The 23,335-nt window shown below is 33.4% G+C and overlaps 1 protein-coding gene across 3 annotated transcripts; it reads right to left on the minus strand.

The window, feature by feature from the left end:
- Positions 1-1,732: 1,732 nt before the first annotated feature.
- NME5 (NME/NM23 family member 5) lies at positions 1,733-23,014 on the minus strand. 3 transcript variants are annotated; one of them, XM_064484615.1, is made up of 6 exons: positions 22,989-23,014; positions 22,395-22,569; positions 17,877-18,082; positions 17,117-17,217; positions 11,925-12,043; positions 1,733-1,893 (listed from the first exon to the last, which is right to left on the minus strand). In XM_064484615.1, exons 2-6 carry the CDS (start codon positions 22,521-22,523, stop codon positions 1,810-1,812), a joined length of 639 nt encoding a protein of 212 aa, XP_064340685.1. In that variant the 5' UTR covers positions 22,524-22,569; positions 22,989-23,014; the 3' UTR covers positions 1,733-1,809. The 3 variants fall into 3 exon arrangements, with proteins under 3 accessions (XP_064340685.1, XP_010980256.1, XP_064340686.1); XM_010981954.3 differs by lacking the exon at positions 22,989-23,014 and having other exon boundaries at positions 22,395-22,689; XM_064484616.1 differs by lacking the exon at positions 22,989-23,014 and having other exon boundaries at positions 1,834-1,893; positions 11,951-12,043; positions 22,395-22,689.
- Between the last annotated feature and the right edge of the window lie 321 nt (positions 23,015-23,335).

The following is a 23,335-nucleotide window of genomic DNA, read 5'->3' on the forward strand; positions in this document are numbered from 1 at the left end:
CGCCATCATTACTTTAAACTCTTTCTCAGATAAATTGCCTATCTCCTCATCACTTTTCTTCTGGGATTTTATCTTGTGCCTTGGTTAGGAAGATATTTCTCTGCCGCCTCATAGTGTCTATCTTTCTATTTGTATTTTTAGGTGGGTTAGTTACATTTCTCAACCTTGGAGAAGTGGCCCTCTGTGAGAGACCTCCTATGCATCCCAGCAGTACACTCCTCTCTTGTCACTCAAGGGCTAGAGTCCAGCTGGTCCCAGTGTAGAGTCTGGCCTGTGCTTGTGGATTCCTTCCACAGGCTTTGGGATCATTTTCTTATTTCCAGTATCTGCCCCCTGGTATATGAGGCTGGACTAGAGGCTTATGCAGGTTTCCTGGCAGAAGGAGTCAGTGTCTGCCCACTGATGGGTAAAGCTTGGTCCTAGACCTCTTGTGGGCATAGTCTTGAGGCATCTGTGGCTCAGGAAGTCTGCTGATGGGTGGGGCTGTGTTCCCAACCAGTATATTTGCTTGAGGCTCCCTAGCCCTTAAGCCTACAGGCTGTTGCGTGGGGCTAGGTGTTGGTGCTAATGATCCAATCAAGATGTCAGCCTCTAGGAAAGGTCATGTAGATGAACACTCCCAGAATGTCCCCCAGCAGCTTATATGTCCCCTGGGTGAGGCGCAGCCATCCCCTACCTCCCCAGGAGACCCTCCAAAACCAGCAAGCAGGTCTGGCCCACGTTCCTTTGAAATCACTGCCTCTGCCCTTGGACCTGGCAAACCCAAGATTCTGTGTATGCTCCCCAAAAGAATGAAGCCTCTGTTTCCCCCAGTCCCATGGGGCTCCTGGAGTTAAGCCCCACTGGCCTTCAAAACTAGATGTCCTGGGGTCTCCTTCTCATCCCAATGCAGGAACCCTGGGCTGAGGAGCCTGATGTGGGGCTCAGAACTCTCACTCCTGTGGGAGGGCCTCTGTGATTTAATTATTCTTTACTTTGTGGGTCGCCCACCCTGAGTGTATGGGGCCCGATAATATCGCGAACACGCCCCTCCTACCGTCCTGCTGTGGTTCCCTCTCTATGTTTCCAGTTGAGGAAGATCTTTTTTGCTAGGTTCCAGTCTTTTATTGTTTCCGATGGTTGTTTAGCAGTCAGTTGTGGTTTTGCTGTTGTTGCAAGGAGAGGCAAGCTCATGATCCTATGACTATACCATCTTGGCTGGAAATCATCCACAACTCACTCTTTTTAAAGAAAAAAGTAAAATAAAATGTAAACCTGTGCAAGTCTGTTTTCTAAACTGCATAGCATTTTTTTTGTATAGTTAACATATTACCAAAAGTGTCTTTAGGTAGCCCTGTCCTGGTGGTATTTTCAATAGCTACTAACCTTGCCTGGTACATTATGGGGGTTGTAAATTGCCACAGAAATCTGAAGTAGATTCTTGTTGATGTACAGCAAAAATCAGTTATACATGGGGATGGCAGTTTTTTCATCTTCATTTGCCTCTCTGATGCATCTTATATGACTTAATTGTTATTCTCTTAAGTGAATGCCACTTTGTAATACCAAAAATAAAAAGTTGCAGTTGTTTTGATGACATTCTAAATGCTTCTAATATAATTTTATTAGAAAAAAAAATCACACCCTAAGCCTATATTTTACCTTAGATGATGTTACCTATTGTACAAAACAGTTATTTTAAATTTTATTTTTAAGAAATAATTTATTTCACATGTAGTTACTTAAACCCTTAGCAATTATTTTTTTCTTAAGTAGAAGCATGCCTTTTACGTAAAACAGTTCATTATTTGTTCTTCAAGGAACTTTATTTTAATGAGGTTCTTCTGGAATTGGATGATGACAAAGTTTAGGTTTGTTGGGATTATTTTTCAGCAGCCAATCAGCTAGCCAAATCTATGGAAAAAAAGAAAGAAAAACCCTTAAGTTAATAAACATTTAAATATTTTCTACATTATATATCAATTTAAAACTTAAACAGTTTTCAAAATCACTTTAAGAATATTAAGAAAATAACCATTACAAATTGAAACACTAAGTATTACATTATGCAAGCTTGTCAAGTATACATTCAAATTGGAAAAGAAAGTAAAACTATGTCCATTCACAGATGACATGATCCTATATACAGGAATACCTGATTTTATTGCTCTTTGAAGATTACTTTTTTTTTACAAATTAAATATTTGTGGCAACTCTGCATTGAGCAAGTTTATTAGCACCATTTTTCCAGCAGTATTTACTCACTTCATGTCTCCATGTCTTATTTGGTATTTCAAACCTCTTCATTATTATATTTTTATGGTGGTCTATGATCAGTGATCTTTGATGTTACCATTACCAAAAAATTACAACTTGCTAAAGGCTCAGATAATGGTTAGCATTTTTTAGCAATAAAGTATTTTAAAATTAAAGTATGTGTATTTTTTTGGACACAATGTATTGCACACTTAATAAACTACAGTATAACATAAACATAACTTATGCACATTGGGAACCAAAACATTCATGTGACTTGCTTTATTGCAATATTTGCTTTATTGTGGTGATCTGAAACCTAACTCACAATATCTCCAAGGTATATCAGTATAGAAGAATCCATAAGAAAGCTACTAGAGCTAATAAATGAATATGGCAAAGTTGTAGGTTACAAGATCAATACACAATTAATGATTCAAAACTGAAATTAAGGAGCCACTTTCATTTATAATAGTCTTGAAAAAATATCTAGGAATAAATTTAACCAACCTGTGTACTGCAAATAATAAAACACTACAGAAAGAAATTTAAAGACCTAAATAAATGGAAAGACATCCCATGTTCATGGATAGAAAGACTGAATATTGCTAAGATGTTAAGATGTCAATACTATTTATTCAAAGTGACCTGTAGATTCAACACAATCCCTATCAAATTTCCAACAGTATTTTTGTAGAAATGGAAAAGTTAATCCTCAAATTCATATGGAACTTCAAGGAGCTTCAGATAGACAAAACAATCATGAAAAAGAAAAAAAAAAGTTGGAGAATTTTCCAATTTTGTTCTTCCCAATGTCAAAATCTTCTATAAAGCTTCAGTAATCAAAACAGTGTGGCATATGCAGAGACATACAGTCCAATGGGCCAAAAATGAGAGCCCAGAAATAAACCTGATGGCCAACTGATTTTTGACAATGATATCAAGTCCATTCAATGGAGGAAATACAGTCTCTTCAACAGATGGTAGTGGAAAACTGGAGTTCTACATGCAGAAGAATGAAGTTGGACCCTAATGTCACACCCTATGTAAAAATTAACTCCAAATGGATCAACAACCTAAATATAAGAGCTAAAACCATTAAAATCTTAAGAGACAACATAGGAGTAAGTCTTCATGGCCTTGAATTTGGCAATGGATTCTTAGATATGACACCAAAAGCATTAGGCAACAAAAGAAAAAAAAGAAAAATTAGATTTTATCAAAATATTAAAATTTTCATACATCTTAAGGATATTAAGAAAGTGAAAGAACAACCTATAGAAAAGGTGCATATATTTGCAAATCATATGCCTGATAAGGGTTTAAAAACTACAACATATAAAGAATTCCTACAACTCAACAATATATACCAATTAAGAACATTCAAAAAAAAAATTTTTTTTGGCTGTGGGGAGGCAATTAGGCTTATTTACTTTTAGAGGAGGTACAGGGGATTGAACCCAGGACCTTGAGCATGCGAAGTGTGGGCTCTACTGCTTGAGTTATATCGTCCCCCAATAAATACCAATAAAAAATGGGCAAAGACGTCATTCAAAAATCCACAAATGACAAATGCTGGAGAGGCTGTGGAGAAAGGGGAACCCTCCTTCACTGCTGGTGGGAATGCAGTTTGGTGCAGCCACTATGGAAAACAGTGTGGAGATTCCTCAAAAGACTAGGAATAGACTTACCGCATGACCCAGGAATCCCACTCCTGGGCTTGTATCCAGAAGGAACCCTACTTCAGGATGACACCTGCACCCCAATGTTCATAGCAGCACTATTTACAATAGCCAAAACATGGAAACAGCCTAAATGTCCATCAACAAGTGACTGGATAAAGAAGATGTGGTATATTTATACAATGGAATACTACTCAGCCATAAAAACCAACAACATAATGCCATTTGCAGCAACATGGATGCTCCTGGAGAATGTCATTCTAAGTGAAGTAAGCCAGAAAGAAAGAAAAATGCCATATGAGATCGCTCATATGTGGAATCTAAAAAATAAAAACAAAAACAAACAAACAAACAAACAAAAACAAAGCGTAAATACAGGACAGAAATAGACTCATAGATATAGAATACAGACTTGTGGTTGCCAGGGGGGTGGAGGGTGGGAAAGGATAGACTGGGATTTCAAAATTTTAGAATAGATAAACAAGATTATACTGTATAGCACAGGGAAATATACACAAAATGTTATGATAACTCACAGAGAAAAAAATGTGACAGTGTGTATATGTCCATGAATGACTGAAAAATTGTGCTGAACACTGGAATTTGACACAACATTGTAAAATGATTATAAATCAATAAAAAATGTTAAAAAAAAATGGGCAAAGAACTTAAATTTGAATAGACATTTCTCCAAAGAAAATATACAAATGGTCAATAAGCACATGAAAAGGATTGTCATTAGGGAGATGCATACCAAAATCACAATGATAGGCCATTTCACATATACTAGGAGGGGTGGTTGGAAGGAAAGAAGGAAAGAAGGAAAGAAGGAAAGAAGGAAGGAAGGAAGGAAGGAAGGAAGGAAGGAGGAGAAAAAGTGTTAGCTGGGACATGGAGAAATTGAAACTCATACATTGCTTGTGGGAATGTAAAATGGTGCAGTCACTGTGAAAAAACAGTTTAGTGGTTCCTCAAAAAGCTAAATTTAGAATTAACATATGATCTAGAAAATCCACTCTTAGGTATATACCTCCAAAGAATTGAAAATGGGTACTCAAACACCAGTGTTCACTGAAACATTATGCACAATAGCCAGAAAGTAGAAACAACCCAAGAATCCATCAACAGACAAATGGATAAATAAAATTTGATAATATACATATAATCCAATTTTATTCAATCAAAAAAGGAATGAAATTCTATGCTACTACCATGAGTGAACTTTGAAAAATTACGAAAAGTGACATAAACCAGACACAAAAGAACAAATATTATTATGATTCCAATATGAAATATCTAGAATAGGCAAATTCATGGAGACAAAAAGTAGATAAGAGGATACTAGGGGCTGGGTGAAGGAGGTAAGGGGAATTATTGCTTAATGGTTACAGTTGCAGTTTAGGGTGATGAAAAAGTTCTGGAAATAGGTAGTGAAGATGGCTATACAACATTGTGATTATAATTGATGCCACCGAAATGCACGCTTGAAAATGGTTAAAAATGGCAAAGTTTATCTTATTTATATTTACCACAAAATTTTTTTTAAAAACTGTTAAGTATATACAGAAGAGCTGAAAATAATATTAAAACAATTGTATATTGTGGTACCGCTATTAGAACTTACAGATCCATGTAACAGAATACATGCCCAGAAACTGAATTTAATAAGTAATAAGTGAGACTTCACAAATCAATGTACAAGGACAACTAGTCAGAAAAAAAATCACTTTAGATCTTCATCTTGTGATATATACAAAAGTAAATCCCAGACACAAAGTTAAATATTAAAAAAAAAAAAACTAGAAGAAAAACAAAAGTGAATATTCAGCAAAATTTTCAGTGAAATAGAACTTCCCAGACTTAGATGATAAGTAAAACTCACAATAAGAAAAAAAATCAAAGTTTGACTTATTGAACATCATTTAAAAGGCAAAAATGAAAGTTAAACAAAAAGGAAAATATCTTTGCAGCAAATATGTTCAAAGGTTGATGTAACTAATATAAAAAGAATTCTTAACACCTATCCTTCTCAAACTATTCCAAAAAATTAAAGAGGAAAGAATGCTTCCAAACTCATTCTACCAATCCAGCATCACCCTAATACCAAAACCAGACAAAAACACTATCGATAAAGAAAATTACAGGGCGATATCACTGATGAATCTAGACACAAAAATCCTCAATAAAATACTAGAAAGCTGTATTGAACAATACATTAGAAGGGATGGTTCAATACCTGCAACTCAGTGTGACACAGCACATTAACAAACTGAAGAATAAAAATCATATGATCATCTCAATAGATGAAGAAAATCTTTTGTCAAAATTCAACAGCCATTCACAATAAAAATTCTCAACAAAGCAGATACAGAGGGAACATACTTCAACATAATAAAGGCCATATATGACAAACCCACAGCTAACATCATACAAGAATGTCCACTTTTAGCTCAGCCAGAATTCCAAACATAGAAAGAAAATAAAATTCAATATTCTTTGCATAAGTAGGGAAGATTTTTTTACAAATATAAGCACATCATGTATTAAAAAAAAATGCCACTTTTATTCAGTATAGTATTAAAATTCCTAGCCGCAGCAGTCAAGAAAAAGAAGTAAAGGGAATCCAAAAGAATTAAAACTTTCACTGTTTGAAGATGACATGACACTACATAGAGAAAATCCTAAAAACACCACCATAAAACTATTAGAATGGATAAAGGAATTCAATGAAGGTGCAAAATACAAACACAGGTGCAAATTTAATACAGAAATCTGTTGCGTTTCCATATACTAACAATGTACAAGCAAAAAGAGAAGTTAAGAAACCAATCCCACTTACAATTGCATCAAAAAGAATAAAATACCTATAAATAAATCTAACTAAGGAGATTTAAAAGACTTGGGGTTGGGGGGACAGTATAGCATGGGGGAGGGTATAGCTCAGTGGTAGAGTGTATGCCTAGCATATATGAGGTCCTGGGTTCAATCTCCAGTACCTCCAATAAAAAAATTAAAATAAATAAATAAACCTAATTACCTACCCCCCAGAATAAAACAAAAATAAATAAAAGACCTGTACTCAGAAAACTATAATACGTTGATGAATGAAATTGTAGACACAAACAAATGGAAAGATAACTTTGTTTATGGAATAGAAGAATTAACATTATTAAAATGATCATACTACCCAAGACAAATTAACAGAGTCAATGCAATCCCTATCAAAATACCCATGGCATTTTTCACAGAACTAGAACAAATCCCAAGATTTGTATGGAAACACAAAAGACCTTGATTAGCCAAAACAATCTTGAGAAAGAAGAACAGAGCTGGAGGTATCACACTCCCTGATTTCAAAGTATACTACAAAACTACAGTAATCAAAACAATATGGTACTGGCACAAAAACAGACACATAGATCAATGGAACAGGATAGAAAGTCTAGAAATAAATCCATGCACTTATGCTCAATTAATATACAACAGAGAGGCAAGAATATATAATGGATAAAAAACAGTCTCTTCACTAAGTGGTGCTGGGAAAATTGGACAGCTACAGGTAAAAGAATTAAATTAGAACATTCTCTAACATCATATACAAAAATAAACTTAAAATGGATTAAAGACCTAAATGTAAGACCGGATTACTCTAAAACTCCTAGAGGAAAACATAGGCAGAAAACTCTTTGACATAAATCATGGCACTATTTTTTTTCAAACTAGATTCTAGAGTAATGGAAATAAAAGCAAAAACAAATAAATGGGATCTAATTAAACTTGAGGAGAAAATATTTGCAAATGCTGCAACCAACAGGGACTAATTCATAAAATATACAAACAGCTCATACAGTTTAATATAAAAAAAAACAAGCAACCCAATAAAAAAAAATGGACAGAAGACCTAAACTGACATTTCTCCAAAGAAGACATCTAGATGGCCAACAGGCACATGAGAAGATACTCAACATTACTAATTATTAGAGAAATGCAAATCAAAACTACAGTGACATATCACCTCACACCAGTCAGAATGTCCATCAGTTAAAAAATCTGCAAATAATAAATGCTGGAGAGGGTGTGGAGAAAAGAGAACCCTCCTACACTGTTGGTGGGAATATAAATTGGTACAGCCACTATGAAGGACAGTATGGAGGTTACTTAAAAAACCAAAAACAGACTTACCATATTACCCAGCAATCCCACTCCTGGACATATATCCAAAGGGAACTCTAATTTGAAAAGATATACGCACCTCAATGTTCATAGCAGTACTATTTACAATAGCCAAGACATGGAAGTAACCTAAATGTCCATCAATAGATGACTAGATAAAGAAATTGTAGTAAATATACATATATATATACACATACACACATACATACATATACACATACAAACACACACATACATATATACATATACATATAATGGAATACTACTCAGCCATCAAAAAGAATAAAATAATGCCATTAGCGGCAACATAGGTAGACCTGGAGATCATCATTCTAAGTGAAGTAAGCTAGAAAGAGAAATACCTTATGATATCACTTATATGTGGAATCTAAAAAAAAAAAAAAGGACAAAAATGAACTTATTTATAAAACAGAAACAGACTCACAGATGCAGAAAACAAACTTATGGTTACTAGGGGTAAAGGAGATGAGAAGGGATAAATTGGGAATTTAAGATTTGCAGATACTAACTACTATATACAAAATAGATAAACAACAAGTTTCTTCTATATAGCACAGGGAACCATAGTCAATATCTTGTAGTAACCTATAACGAAAAAGAATATGAAAAGGAATATATGTATGCATGTGAATGACTGAAACATTATGCCGTATACCAGAAATTGACACACTGTAAACTGACTACTTCAACTAAAAAGGAAAAATTTACAAAAATTAAAAAGCAGGAAAAAAAGATCACACACACACACACACACACACACACACACACTGGAATATTACTCAGCCGTAAAAAAAGAATGAAATAATGACATGTGCAGCAACATAGATGGACCTAGAAATTATCATATTAAGTGAAGTAAGAAAGAGAAAGACAAACATCATATGATATCACTAATATGTGGAATCTTAAAAAAGATACAAATTTTATTCATAAACCAGAAAGAGACTCATAGACATAGAAAACCAACAACAGTTACCCAATGAGAAAGAGAAGGGGAAGATAAATTAGGAGTTTGGGATTAACAGATACACACTACTATATATAAAATAGATAAACAACAAGGGCCTACTGTATAGCACAGGGATATATTCAATTTCTTATAATAAGCTATAATGGAAAAGAATCTGAAAATAAGTGTGTATGTGTGTGTATAACTGAACTGCTTTGCTGTACACCTGAAACTAACATTGTAAATCAACTACACTTCAATAAAAAATTTTTTAAATAAAATTTAAAAAAATAGCAAAGAAAAAACTAAAATAAAATGTGCAGTTTTGCTTGTGATGCTATTTAACAATTTATAATATATATTAAGTAAATAAGGTAAAAAGTGTCAAACAGTATGTTTAGCAGCTAGCATTCATATGTGTATGTGTTTTTAAGTACCCATAAATACATATGCTTATATATGTATAGATTTTCTCTGAAAAGATATACTACAGGCTGGTAACAGTGATCGAGTCCAAGGAGTACAACTGAGTGACTAAAGAACGGGAATGGAACACAACATTGTAAACTGACTATCAGTCAATTAAAAAAAAAAAACTACTACACTAACAACAACAACAAAAAGAACAGGAATGGAAAGGAGAGTTACTTTTCGCTGTCTTTCCTTTTCTAACTTTTACATTTTTACCATATTAAAACATAACTTATTCAAAAAGTTAAACAGTTAAAAAATAAAGTTCTTTAAGGGACAATTTTTTAAAATTTCATGTTATGAATTATAATTTGAGACTCTGATCTCTTTCCAAATGAAATAATCTCAATGTGTGAAAGCTTTATACTCAAAGATGTTTATTACTACACTAGTGTACAGCATGGATGGACTTGAGGGCATTATGCTGAGTGAAACAAGTCAGACAGAGAAAGATGAATACTGTAAGATATCACTTATGTGTGGAATCTAAAATAATACAACAAATTAGTGAATATGACAACAACAACAAAAAAAAACAGATACAGATGTAGAGGAGAAACTAGTGGTTGCCACCGGGGAGAGGGAAGGGGCAAGATGGCGGTGGAGGATTGAGAGGTACAAACTATCAGGTATAAAATAAGCTACAAGGATGTATTGTACAACATGGGGAATATAGCCAATATATTGTAATAATTATAAATGGAGTATAACCTTTAAAAATTATGAGTCACTATATTGTATACCTGTAACATATAATATTGGCTATTCATCAATTATTCTTCAACTTGAAAAATATGATATTGTAAAATATATATATAAATAAAGTTTAAAATTTTAGAAACGGTGTTTATTAGTACAGTATTTATAATAGCAAACAACTCAAACAGCAAAAGAATGGTAAAGGTAATAAAAGAAATATGTGACTATTAAAATAATCTCTATAAAACATGTATTTAAATACAGCAATATTTATGGGATATGTGTTTATATACAGTCATATAAAAAAATTAAACCTGAGCACAGAAGAAAACAGGACTGGATTAGTTTCATTAGGCTAAAAAACCCCCCCCCAAAACATCAATAGCAGCAATTAATGTTTGAGCACTTATGTGCCAGGCACTTTGACTAAGAATTTTACATGCATCTACATGTTTAATCCCAACAATATCCTTACTAAGTAGGTAGGTACTAATACATCTATATTTTACTGATGAGAATAAACAGACTCAGAGAGAGGTTAGGTGTCTGGAGTCAGAGGTGAATCCAGGCAAGATGACTTGAGAGACCATGTTTAGGAAATGGAACCAGGGTATTTCTTTTCTTCTTCACATTTTCCAGTTGCTTCAGCTTTTTTACTAGATAAAAATGTATTATTTTCACTATGAAAAAGAGTTATTAAAGAAACAATTGGAGGTGGAAGGGTATATAGCTCAGTGGTAGAATGCATGCTTAAGATGCACAAAGTCCTGGGTACAGTCCTCAGTACCTTCGTTAAAAAAATACAAAAACAAAAACAAAAAAAAAAACAAAAGAAACAATCCACCAACATTTTTCTTTTTGTTCAAAGTGATAATGCTAGTAGGAAAGATTTTATCTTTTGTCTTCCAGAGTATTTTGAGAATGGTTACACAGGCTAAAGATACAATTTTGGTAGGGCTGATATTAAAATAACCTTCCCTGATTATTTCTGAGATTCTTCAAATGGGTGGGAATATCTGGAAAGATGGACCCAGACTGACATTTGGCCTAGGATAATTATCCCTCATACTCAATCATTCTTTCACCTGACTGAGCAATGTTGAAGCATCTAGAGATGTGAATAAATTTAAGTTTTCTACTGAAAAAATTTAGACATCATGAGAAACAAAAACATTGAACAAAATTCAATATATATCTAATTTTATTATTTTATCATTTGATTATATAAATTATACACAAAAACAATGCTCAGCAATTGAAGGATGCAATAATTGAAAATGTACTTAGAAAAATGCTTTTTAAGAGTTAAAACACAGCAAGAAAATAAGTATAGTTAACCCTTGAGCAACACAGGTTTGAACTGTGGGGGTCCATTTTCAAATGGATTTAATTCAGTAGTAAATACTACAGTACCATACAACTCACAATTGGTTGAACCAGATGCAGAATCACAGATATGGAGGAACCAAGGATATAAGGGCCTATGATTTTTGACTGTACAGAAGGTTGGTGTCCCTAACCCCCATGCTTACTCAAGGGTCAAGTATAATCAAACGTTATATAAGAAAGTATCTAAAATATATATAAAATAGTTTTTAAAAACAACTCTTAATACTTGCACTGTTTCAAAAAATACAGTATTTTACCTGTGAAAACTATCAACATTCTTTAGTACAAATAAAAATATTTCTTACAAAAGGATCTGCTGGTTTTTGCTTACAAAGCTCTGTGAGTCCTTTAAGAAGAGTTGGTGTTACATACAAATTTAAATAGTCCTTAGCAGCTTGTCCAACTGGAATGGGCTCAACAATCACTGCAAATACAAATGTATTCCCATTAAAGCTAACATAATGATGAAATATTACACAGTCACTATAAAGGCCACATTCAAAGAACTTTTAATGGCATGAGAAACACTTAGTTATTTTTTAAAAAAGAAAACAGAACTAGATACATAGCATAATAGTTTGTTCAAAAACATACAAGCACACGTATACAGAGAAATAATAAGACTCATAAGACTGGCAAGAAACATATCAAAATGCTAATAGTGATCAGTATAAGATTCTGATTATGTTTTCAACAATATCCATTTCTGCATTTCCATTTCGTGTTTTTTACAGTAAACAGTATAATGGACAATGTTATGCAAAAGAAAAATATAAAGAACATGTATAATCTGGATTAAAATATTACAGCAATTAATTCCATACAACCTATTTCTATCTGTACAGTATGTATTAATATTCCTGCTCTTATTTTGCAGGCTTTTAAACAAATTATGTAAGATTTAGGGAAATTTTAGTCTTTTCAGCCTTGTCTGAACACTACATAGGTGAACCAGACTTGCAGTACAACAAAGAATATTTCTACTAGAAAAAATGTGTAAGTTTTCATTGGTCTTTTGAGATTAATCCCCATCAATGTACTACTTATGATAAAGATGAGAAAGTGAAGCTAGCAGTCTCATGTGCTCAGAACTAAATCCTTATTGGCCCAAGGAAAAGGAGACTGGGAGGATAGATCTCTGTATGACTACATATGTATGTGTCTAGGCTCAGTCTCAGTGACACAAGGAGTAACAATGGGAGTCATTTGCCATAATGCGAGGAAAAGCTGGAGGAAGTCCCATAGATCTTGGGTAGCAGGTTTCTTTCCTTTTAGTCTGGTTGTAGCACCCTTCATTACACTGATCACTGATCACTGTATAATTTTGCTTTATTTTGATTATATAAATATTTCTGTCATCTGTCTCTTCTACTTTGTAAATTCCATATTAAGACCATTTTTTAAAAGTTCACTGTTCCCAGGTCCTTTGTAGTATTTAAAAAATGAAAATCTATGTCACTCTCATCTTTAAAATGCTTAATTGGTTCCTCATTGCACTTACAAGCAAGACAGAATTCCATACAAAGGGCCAAAGGTCATACCATGTGACCTCGATATACCTCTCCAACGTCATCTTAGTGTGTCTTCTCCTAGATCTTTCAGTTTATAGAATATGCCCACATTCTTTCCTAGTCATGACTTTAGCACTTGCTATTCCTTCTGCTAAAATGCTCTTTTCTTTCTCTGGTTAACCACTACTTATACCTTGGATCTCAGCTAAAATGTCAGTTTCTCAGCCAGGGGCTGTCTTACAGTGTCTCATGATACCCTCTAATTGGCTCTTATAGCACTTACCACACAATAACTATGCAACTGTTTTATGCAATTATTTAGATAACTATTGTTTAATGGATATCTTTCAAACACTAGACTATAAACTCCATGACAGCAGAAACATGATTTACTTTTTATAATTTTATTTTTTAAGTTTTATTAAGGTCTAATTCACTTATAAAATTATCCCACTGTAGCACACAACTGACTTTTAACAAATTTATAATTATGTGATCATCACCACAATCCAGTTTCAGAAAACTTCCATCACCCTCAAAATGTTTCCTTGTACTCATTTGCAATTCCCCTACTGCTCCTACTCTAGCTCTTGGCAACCACTGAACTTTCTAAAAATTTGTCTTTCCTAGACATTTCAGATAAATGGATCATATAATATGTGGTCTTCTGTGCCTGGATTATTCTACCTAGCATAATGTTTTGAGGTCCATGCATGTTATAGCAAGTTTGCTCCTTTTAATTGCTGAGTAGTATTCCACTGTATGGCTATATGGCTATACTAAATTTTGTTTAGCCACTGATGAATAGTTGGTTTGTTTCCAGTTTGGGGCTATATTAAATAATGTTGTTATGAATATTCACATGTGTCTTTAAGTAGATTTGTGTTTTCATTTCTCTTGAGTGGGTAGATTCTGCTAGTAGTGGAACTGCTAGCAGAGTTATACATTACATGTATGTTTTAACATTTTAAGAGAGAACCAAACTGTTTTCCAAAGTGGCTGTCCCATTTTACAATAACATATGAGGATTCCAGTATCTCTTATCTTTGCCACTCATCACAATCATTCCAGTGGGTAAGCAGTGGTATCTCATTGTGGTTTCAATTTGCATTTCCCCATTGATTAATTATGCTGAGCACTTTTTCATGTGATTATTAGCCATTCATCTTTTGTGAATTCAAATCTTTTGCTCAGTTTATAATCTGGCTGTTTGTCTACACTGAGTTATAAAAGTTCTTTATATATTCTGGATACAAGTCCTTTATCTGATATATGATTTGCAAATATTTTCTCCCAGTCTGTGGTTTATCTTTTCATACTGTTAATGATGATTTTTTAAGAAGAAAAGCTTTGAATTTTTTTTTGAAAAGCTTTCAATTTTGATGTAGCCCAATTTTTCAATATTTTCTTTTAAGATCATGCTTTTGCTGTCATATGTAAGAACTCTTTGTCCAACTCAAGGTCATGAAGATTTTCTCCTGTGTTTTCTTCTAGATATTTTTAGCTCTTATGTTTAGGTCTATGATCCATGTTGAATTAAATTTTGTGTGCAGTGTGAAACAAGGGTTTAAGTTGCTTTTTGTTAGTTTGTTTTTGCATATGGATATACAGTTGTCCTCCACACCACTTCTTGAAGAGACCATGCTTTCCCCATCAAATTGTCTAGGTACTTCTGTCAAAAATCAATTAGCCATAATGTAGGGATTTATTTCCAGAGCCTCAGTTCTGCTTCACTGATCTTTACGTCTATCCTTATGTCAGTACCATTCTGTCTTAAATATCGTGGTTTCATAATAGGTTTTGAAATCAAATTAGTGGAAGTTCTCCAACTTTGTTATTCATTTCAATACTGTTTCGGCTCTTCTAGATCCTTTACAATTCCATATAAATTTTAGAATCAGCTTGATAATTTCTACATAAAAGCACGCATGTACTTTGATGGGGATTACATTAAATTTATTGATCAATTTGGAGAGAATTGCCATCTTGAAAATAATGATTCTTCCGATCCCAGGAACATGGGATGTCTATTTACTTAAATATTCTATAATTTCTCTCAGCAATGTTTTATGCTTTTTAGTGCGTAAGAATTGTACCTCTTTTCTTATATTTATTCCTAAGTATTTTATTACTTTTGATGCTATTGTGAATAAAACTGTTTCCTTAACTTCATTCTTGGATTGTTTGTTTCTACCTTGTCTATTTTGGCTGACCATTTATTATTTTTCTCTAGCAATTAGGGCTGGATAAATAAATGAGAAAATATAAAGTGTTCTCATGTTTCTTACAGATAAATTTTCACTGCACTTTTTACAGGTTTTTCATAACATAATTTATACACTGAATTGTATATTTATTTTTATAGACTTTTAAAATATGATCACCTTGAGAGAACAGGGGCATCTTCTTATTTATCTTTGTATTTCTGGCACAAACTAGGTAATTCAATAAATTTGTTGAATGAGTAGAATATAGCAAAGCTTTGAATTAGCCATCCCAATTAAAAGGGAAAGGGAAGAGCACTAGTTTTTTTAAGGATTAGGAACATGTCTTTAAATATCTTTATAACTTGCTTTTGTGACCCATCATATACAGTTTTGCACATAGTTTCTGACTGACTGCCACGCAAGAGGGAGCTCACATCACAAACTGAGAACTTACTCCAAAGAACTTCACATTCCAACAGTAAAAGAACTGCAGTGTGGTAGGTAATTAATCATTTATATTTATCCTACAGCTGCTGCTTATCAAATATCTAACTATATCTAGAGGATTAATTAATAGGTAAGATCATAGGCAACTAAAATAACAGTTTAGGGATAGAACTTTATGAGTAAGAAGAGCTTCCAAATATATGTTCTATGTAAGATAAATGAGTTTTTAATTCTATTTTAGTTAAAAGCTAAGGAGGAAAAATCTAATTCACTAGTAGTACTAAATCTAAAGATCTACCACATTAAAAAGACATCTCATGTTTGAGATTTGCCTTAAAATAACATGAAAGCAGGAGAAGTAGGAGTAAGGGTTATAGACAAAATAAGAGAGTAACCAAAATTGTTGAAGGTGGGTGATGAGTTATTAGGGGTTTATTTCTCTATTCTGTCTACTTGTGTGTAAATTTTTCACAATAAACGGCTCCAAAGAAAAAGATATCTTAATGGAATGGATATGACAGAAATTAGATCAGTAAGAATAAAATATGTAGTAAGCAAATCCTTTTGTATACAAATATCTATAAAACAGTTTTTGTTTGTTTGTTCAAAAATCAGAAATTTTAAATCTCCAAGACAATTTTCAGTTTTCTGTGAATAAATCTTCAGCAAAGACTACTGAGGAACAGATCTAAATTATTTAAGAGAAAAATAACATGCTAAAAATTCAAAATGGTCCAGTGCTTTGAATTTTTTTCTTTATAATGAAAATCACCAATTTTTCTGCTCTAAAAATATTACTGAAAACAAACTAAAAACTTCAAGCTGTTCCTCATTATGCACACTTCTAAAAGGTTTAAAACTTCCATAACAGGATGGTAACAAAAAAAGGGCCTAAGAACTATTAATTTCATAACTGCATGAGTACTTGTTAGACAAAAGGTAAACTGTTAAGAGAAAATGGCAAACCAATCATAATTTCCAAAGAAGATTCTTTTTTCATGTGTAACAAAATCTGACTGATGCATTTAGGGATAACTAAAAGGAATTACAACACAGAAAAAGAAAAACCCTAGCTATGTCTAGTCCAAGAGAAAAGAAAGAAAAAAGTAAACTCTTCTCAAAAGATTCCCTAAAGGGCACAATTTAGTTCTGAGAAAAATGTTGAGCTTTCTATTCTTGGTTTCAAGCTGTTAAGTAACTACAACTTGAAAACATGACAATATACTGGAGAAAAACCCTTTTATCTTCATTCCCAGCTACATCTCCAAAATAAAATTTAAAAAAAAAAACAGTAAGGAGATGCAGTTGACTAATTACTCATCTATAACTCACCTGCAGGAAACATGAATCGAATTTCTCTTTCTGCTGCAGCAAAATCGTTACTCCCATGAAGTGCATTCCTTAGTTCATCTGTGCCATAAATTGCCCTTAGACTAAAGACAAATTAGAGATGATGAGCATCCTACTGACATTCTTTCCTTACTATTTACACATGCATTCTACTTAGGAATTTTACAGAAGCACTGCCACTTCTCATATTTTTTAATCTCACAGGTTTTAATCTATTTTGAAATTAAGCATAACTCTAGATGAGGGTCAAATATACTTAAATCTGCAGGAGGAATACACTGTGGATGAAAAAGAGGTGTTGTTTTGTGAGAAGTTAAAAAGCAATGCATTTTCAAAAGTGCAAGAACTCAATGGCTTCTGGTTTCCCGACATTAATGATAATGGTGAAAATCTGAATTTCTGGTCCTATTTACCAATATTCTGTAAAATACCATACCAATTTTTCCATGACAAATCCCACATCAGTAGCAGGTTAATTCAAGGATGAGAGAAAAATAAGACTCACCAACCATAAATCAAAATTTTCTGAGAACTTTTGAGGTGTTTGATATTAAAATAGACATTAAAGTAGTTAAAATATAAAGTGGATCTCCTCCACCCAGCCCCTTCCAAGCCCCCCCAAATCAGATAATTTAGGAAAACTTTCAAATGAAAGGAAATTTCTATTACAATGAGATCCTCCTCCGCCCCCCACCCCACCATTTTCATAGATGTATTCCATTTTTTCCCATAGGAAAGTTACCTGTCTGGATGTGTCTCCTTAGCTACTAAGCTATTACTTGGTCCCAAAAGTTCTTTCCAGTAAGAGATGGCTTTATGTCTAGCTAATATCATGGCAACAAGTGGTCCAGAACTCATGTAAGCTGTTAAATTGGGGAAAAACATTTTCCCATACTGTTCCACATAAAAGTTACTACAGTGCTCAGGGCTGAGATGAAGTTTTCTTCTCTATAAGAGAAAGTCAACAAAGACATTTAAAATGACAGTTCAAGAATACCTCATTAAGTTATTAATAATTTGAAATCAGCACCGATTTGATTACAAATTTGAGATTTATTTTTGTCTTAGGAGCAAAGGGCAAGACAAGATTAAATTAAATGTAGGCTGTAAATAAGAATTATTTAACCTACTTAAGTAAAACTATGCTGGTTTGGCAGCCTCCTTCAACAAATGGTTTGTTAATGGCAAATTAAGTATATCCGCTTATTAAAGTAAAAACACTCCAGTTATATTTTGTTATTATGTACTTATATACATTATGGTAATAAAGTTGGACTTTAGAATATTCCAAATTCATCCTTCCCTATTTGTGATATTTTCCTATTCATTGTGAAATTTTCCTGCATTATTTTAGAGAGCTGCTCTCATGGAACTTAAAAATAGTACGTAGTATAATGATGCAGTAAACAAGTTTTTCACTTGGACATGAAAGTTGTATATTCTTTATTCTGGTTCTGTCATAAATATGTTGATTCACTATGATCTTAAGAATAATTAGTTGGCATTAAGTTTCTTAATTTGAAAGAATATGAAATGTTTGGGACAAATTAATGTTATTTTCTTCACAAATGAAAGACTATATAAATGAATCATTAAATTAAAAATATCATAGTCAGTCATTCTTCCAATCAGAAAGCATCATGCTTTCCCTAAAAGCAACTATTTGAGTGCATTTTAAAAATCATTCCATTATTATTGTTTTTTAATTCCACTAAAAGTGGATCATGAGGGAAAGGGCTCAAAATATAATAGAGGGATTCAAAGTAGACATCAAGGAAGACTTCTGGCTGGAGTAAGGATGATGAGACATGGAGATAAGTTTCTAGGTGTAAGATAAAAATCCCCAAGATTAAGGGAGCTATCCATCTTTCTAAAGAGGGTTAGATTTTACTGAGAGTACAATGCAAACTATACCAAGTGATCTACCTCTTAAAGCCCCTCCCAAAACTATCATGTGTCCTCAGATTTCAGAAATGATCAAATTGCTTGCTTTGCAGCGAGGGATCTAAATTGCCCAGAGCAAGAAACTTGGAAAGATGCTTACTTAAGTGGGTCAGTACCGTTATGAACAGGCTCTGCTGGACAAACATAAAATTCTCACCAATCAAGAACCAGTTACTATCAAAAAAGGTGCTGACATCTGTTCTCACATTAAAATTCATATAGTCAAGAAATAGAAGAAATTTGAGAAGTTATAATAGAACATGATTTAGTATAATCCTTGATTCTATTATTTAAAATTTATGCATGCCAGTATTTGTGATTCTAATGCATATTGGTTTGAGGTTTTTTTGTTGCTAGGTTAAAAAATAAAAATCTCATCTGTTGCACTGTAAGCCCTCATCTGCCACATACCCCTTAACAAGCAGGGGTAGTTATCTTCTGCAGGTATGCTAGCTAATGTAGCATAATTTTAAAAACAAAGGGCTCATCTTAAACTAAAGTTGATACTGAATTAATGATTGCATTAATTGCTTTAAAATTAGCTCAGATAAATTTTTTGGAATTTAGATTAATATTTTCACAAAGAGAAGGAGTGATATTAAACAATATCAGAAAAGGAACCAAACCATTTGTTTGTAACACGGGAAAGACTGCCACCTACTGAAAGAATACATCATTTTTCAGGCGGTTTTCCCCTAAATGGAACAAGAAAGCCTCAAGGTTAGTGAACTCCCAACTACAATAGAGCTTATTTTAAAAGCATACAATACAAAGGACAAATACGATTCACTTATACGAGATATATGGAATAGTCAAAGTTACGGAGACAGAAAATAGAATAGTGGTTACCAAGAGCTGGAGAGAGGGAAAAACAGGGAGTTAGTGCTTAATGGGTACAGAGTTTCAGTTTGAGATAATGAAAAAGTTCTAGAGATGGATAGTGGTGATGGCTGCACAACAGTATGAACGTACTTAATGCTGCTGAACTACACACTTAAAAATGGTTAAAATGGTAAATTTTATGTTGTGTATATTTTATCACAATTAAACCAAGGCATTTTTTGGTTTGGAATTTGTTGCTAACTAGGGAAAGTAATAATATTAGCACTCAGTATAAGTATTTGATATATTTAATTATATTTAATTTATAATCATTAGCTGCCTAATTATTAACTTTCACTAATCCTTTTAAAAATATGAACTTTTTTAAAAAATGGGATAACTATCTTATTTGTTTACTTTATTTAATTGTTTGGTACTATACTTACAGGGTTAAAAAGTTCAAAGCAATATAAAAAGGTATACACTGAAAAATCTTTTTCATTCCTGTCCCAACCTACCGTTTTTCCTTGCCTTCAATATGTAATTATTTTTTAATGTTTATCTCCAGTGCTTCATTTTGCAAATACTGGCAAACATGAATATGTATTATTTTTCTCTATCACAAAAAGTTGCCACACATCATTCTGCATCTTGCTCTTTTCCATAACAGCACACAGAGAGGTTACCCACTGTTCTTTTTATAATTAGTTGCATAGTATTCAATTTGGTGGATTCGCCAGTGTTACTTTAACCAGTCTTCTAATGCTGGGTTGTTTTCAATCTTTTGCTTGTAAATAAACAATGCTGCAAAAAATAACCTGTATATATGTCACTTCATATTAATACATGGGTTATAGTAGGGATTCCCAGAAGCAGTATGGCTGGGTCAAATGGTAAAAGCATCTGTAATATTGATATCTGCCAGATTCCCATCCATGGGGGTTGTCATTTACTTTTATATTCTTACCAGATGGTACCTTAGTGTCATTTAAAATTTCTTTTTTCCTGCTTAGAGATGGAGAATCTTTTCCTATGTTTAAGAAGCATTTGTTTTTCTTCTTCTGTGACCATCCACATGTACTGCCCATTTTCAACTGAATTTTTATCCTTTTCTAGGAGCTTTCTATATATTCGGGAGATTAGACTTTGTGATATGAATTGCAAACCTTTTTTCCAAGTGTGTCATTTGTGTTTTGACTTTGCTTATTAGGCCATGCAGAAGTTTTTTTATGTTTATAATTTTATCAATCTTTTCTTTTATGGTACCTAGTCTTTAAGTCACAGTAAAAAGGCTATCCCATTCCAAGAATAAAAAGAAATTCAGCCTTCTTTTCTTCTAGAATCTGTATGGTTTAGTTTTTTAATATTTAAATCTCAGATCCATTTGGAATTTATGCCGGTATATAGAGTATAATACTTGAATCCAACTTTTATAAAAAATGGCTACACACTTTTCCTAACATATATTAAAAAGTTCATCTTTACCTGAGCCTTTTAATTATATTAAATATTTCCTTAAACTTTTTTGCATTACTATTCCCTTACACTTTCTAGTACCATCTCTACCCTCAGTCTCTACCTATCCTTCCTAAGTTTATCTGAAATCCCATGTCTTTCCTGAAGATTGAAACTTTCTTTTTTTATTTTTTAAGATAGTGACTAAATAGGCGATGACACTGTATAAATATAAGGGAACAAAAAACTGTAATTTCAAATAAGGATGCTACTAAAAAATAAGATTAAAAATACTCTATTCTATTTGATAATCTTTAACAATACTCTTTTTACATTCATTTTCAAAACTACTAACTGCAGAACAAGTATAAGGCTTAAAACATCAAACGTTCATAAGCAGCTGGAAAAAAATTACCAGCAGTCTAAAAATCCATTAATAGAAGACAAGGTAAATAAATTGTGGTTCACCTGCAAAGGGGAGTATTACACAGAAATTAAGAAGAATGAGATAGATTCAGATGTAGTGATTTGGAATGTTACTGGAGAGACTTTGTAAAGGGGATCAAGGGAGGAGGATTATCCTACTTTATGTGGGGTGGGGGGAATGTTTGTAAATGCATAGAAAAATCCTGGAACAACAGAAAGTGTTAAGCGGCTGCCTCTGTCTGGAGACTGGGACTTGAACTGGGAGAGGAGAGATGGAAGAAAAAGAAATTTCATTTCTCATGTTATATCCTTTTGAAGTGTAAAAAAATCTTTTAAAAATCATCACATATAACTTTTATATTTGGAATACACCTAAATTTAATGCTAAATACTAAGGCTCTAAATGGGCTAACATATTTACATAAGTATTCTAAAAAGGTAAAGCAAAAAGCAATCTAAAATAACAGTTTAGGGATATAACCCTATGAGTAAGAAGAGATTCCAAATATATATTCTACTTAAGATAAAGTGAGTTTTAATTCCTATTTTAGGCGGAGGAAAAGCCTTAATTCATTAGAGAGAAAAAAACATAATCATCCTTCCCAGAAGTTACCTGAACAATGGTGAATCCAGATCTGAGAATAATGTCTTGTATCTCCTCCTCTTTGTCAGCAATATCTGGTTTGATAATGGCCAGAGTTTTTTCTACATAGATCTGAGGTGGGAGCATTGATAGCTCCATTCTGGCTTTTCAGAGGACAATTTAAGAGATTCTTGACAGGTATCAACTGCAATGACATGCATCCCCCACCTCAAATTTAATGTAATTGTGACTGAACAGCATTATCAGGAGCTTGACTTTATCAATATATAAAGTTGAAAACTGTCATATCTTTTCCTACAAGCAGTGTCTCAATTTTAACACGATTTCTACTCTGCGTCTAAGTTGTGCGGGGTGTTTTCCTAAACGTTTTCATTAAGGTGGGAGAGGCCAAGGGAAATTCAAAAGCCCACGACCCTGTGGGCACAGGAGAGCAGGCTGGCAACTCTGCATCACTCAAGCGGCAGCAGGTGAGGGGCCCGCCCCTCCAGGGACAACTACGCATAAGGTCAGGCCCGACTGGAAAGCAGAATCCCTAGGTCCCCTGAGCCTCTGCAGGCTGCACCTCAGATTGCTTCAGAGCCCGACCCTCTTCTGAGCACTTACCTTAGCCCTGGCTCCTCTAGTGTCACCACAGCTTGTTGCTAGGAGACCTGAAACTCAGCTTAGGAACGGTGGCTGCAGAGGGCCAATCCTAGCAGAGCGCTTCACAGCCTGCAGCCAGTTTTTTTTTTGTTTTTATTGTTTTATTTAAGACCAAGAAAGGGAACCAGCCACAGACATTTTTATTCCCCTTGCGTATATTAAAGCAGTAGACGTTTTCTAACATCTTACTCATAATTTATCTTATTTCATCCTCTTAGCCATTCTAAGGACACTTCAATTGTCTCTACTTTATAAACGATGAGACAAATCATACTCTCCCCTTATCCTATCCCAGCCCCTTTCCGACA

The sequence above is a fragment of the Camelus dromedarius genome, chromosome 3 (assembly GCF_036321535.1).
Source record: "Camelus dromedarius isolate mCamDro1 chromosome 3, mCamDro1.pat, whole genome shotgun sequence".
In the NCBI taxonomy this organism is placed as follows: Eukaryota; Metazoa; Chordata; class Mammalia; order Artiodactyla; family Camelidae; genus Camelus; species Camelus dromedarius.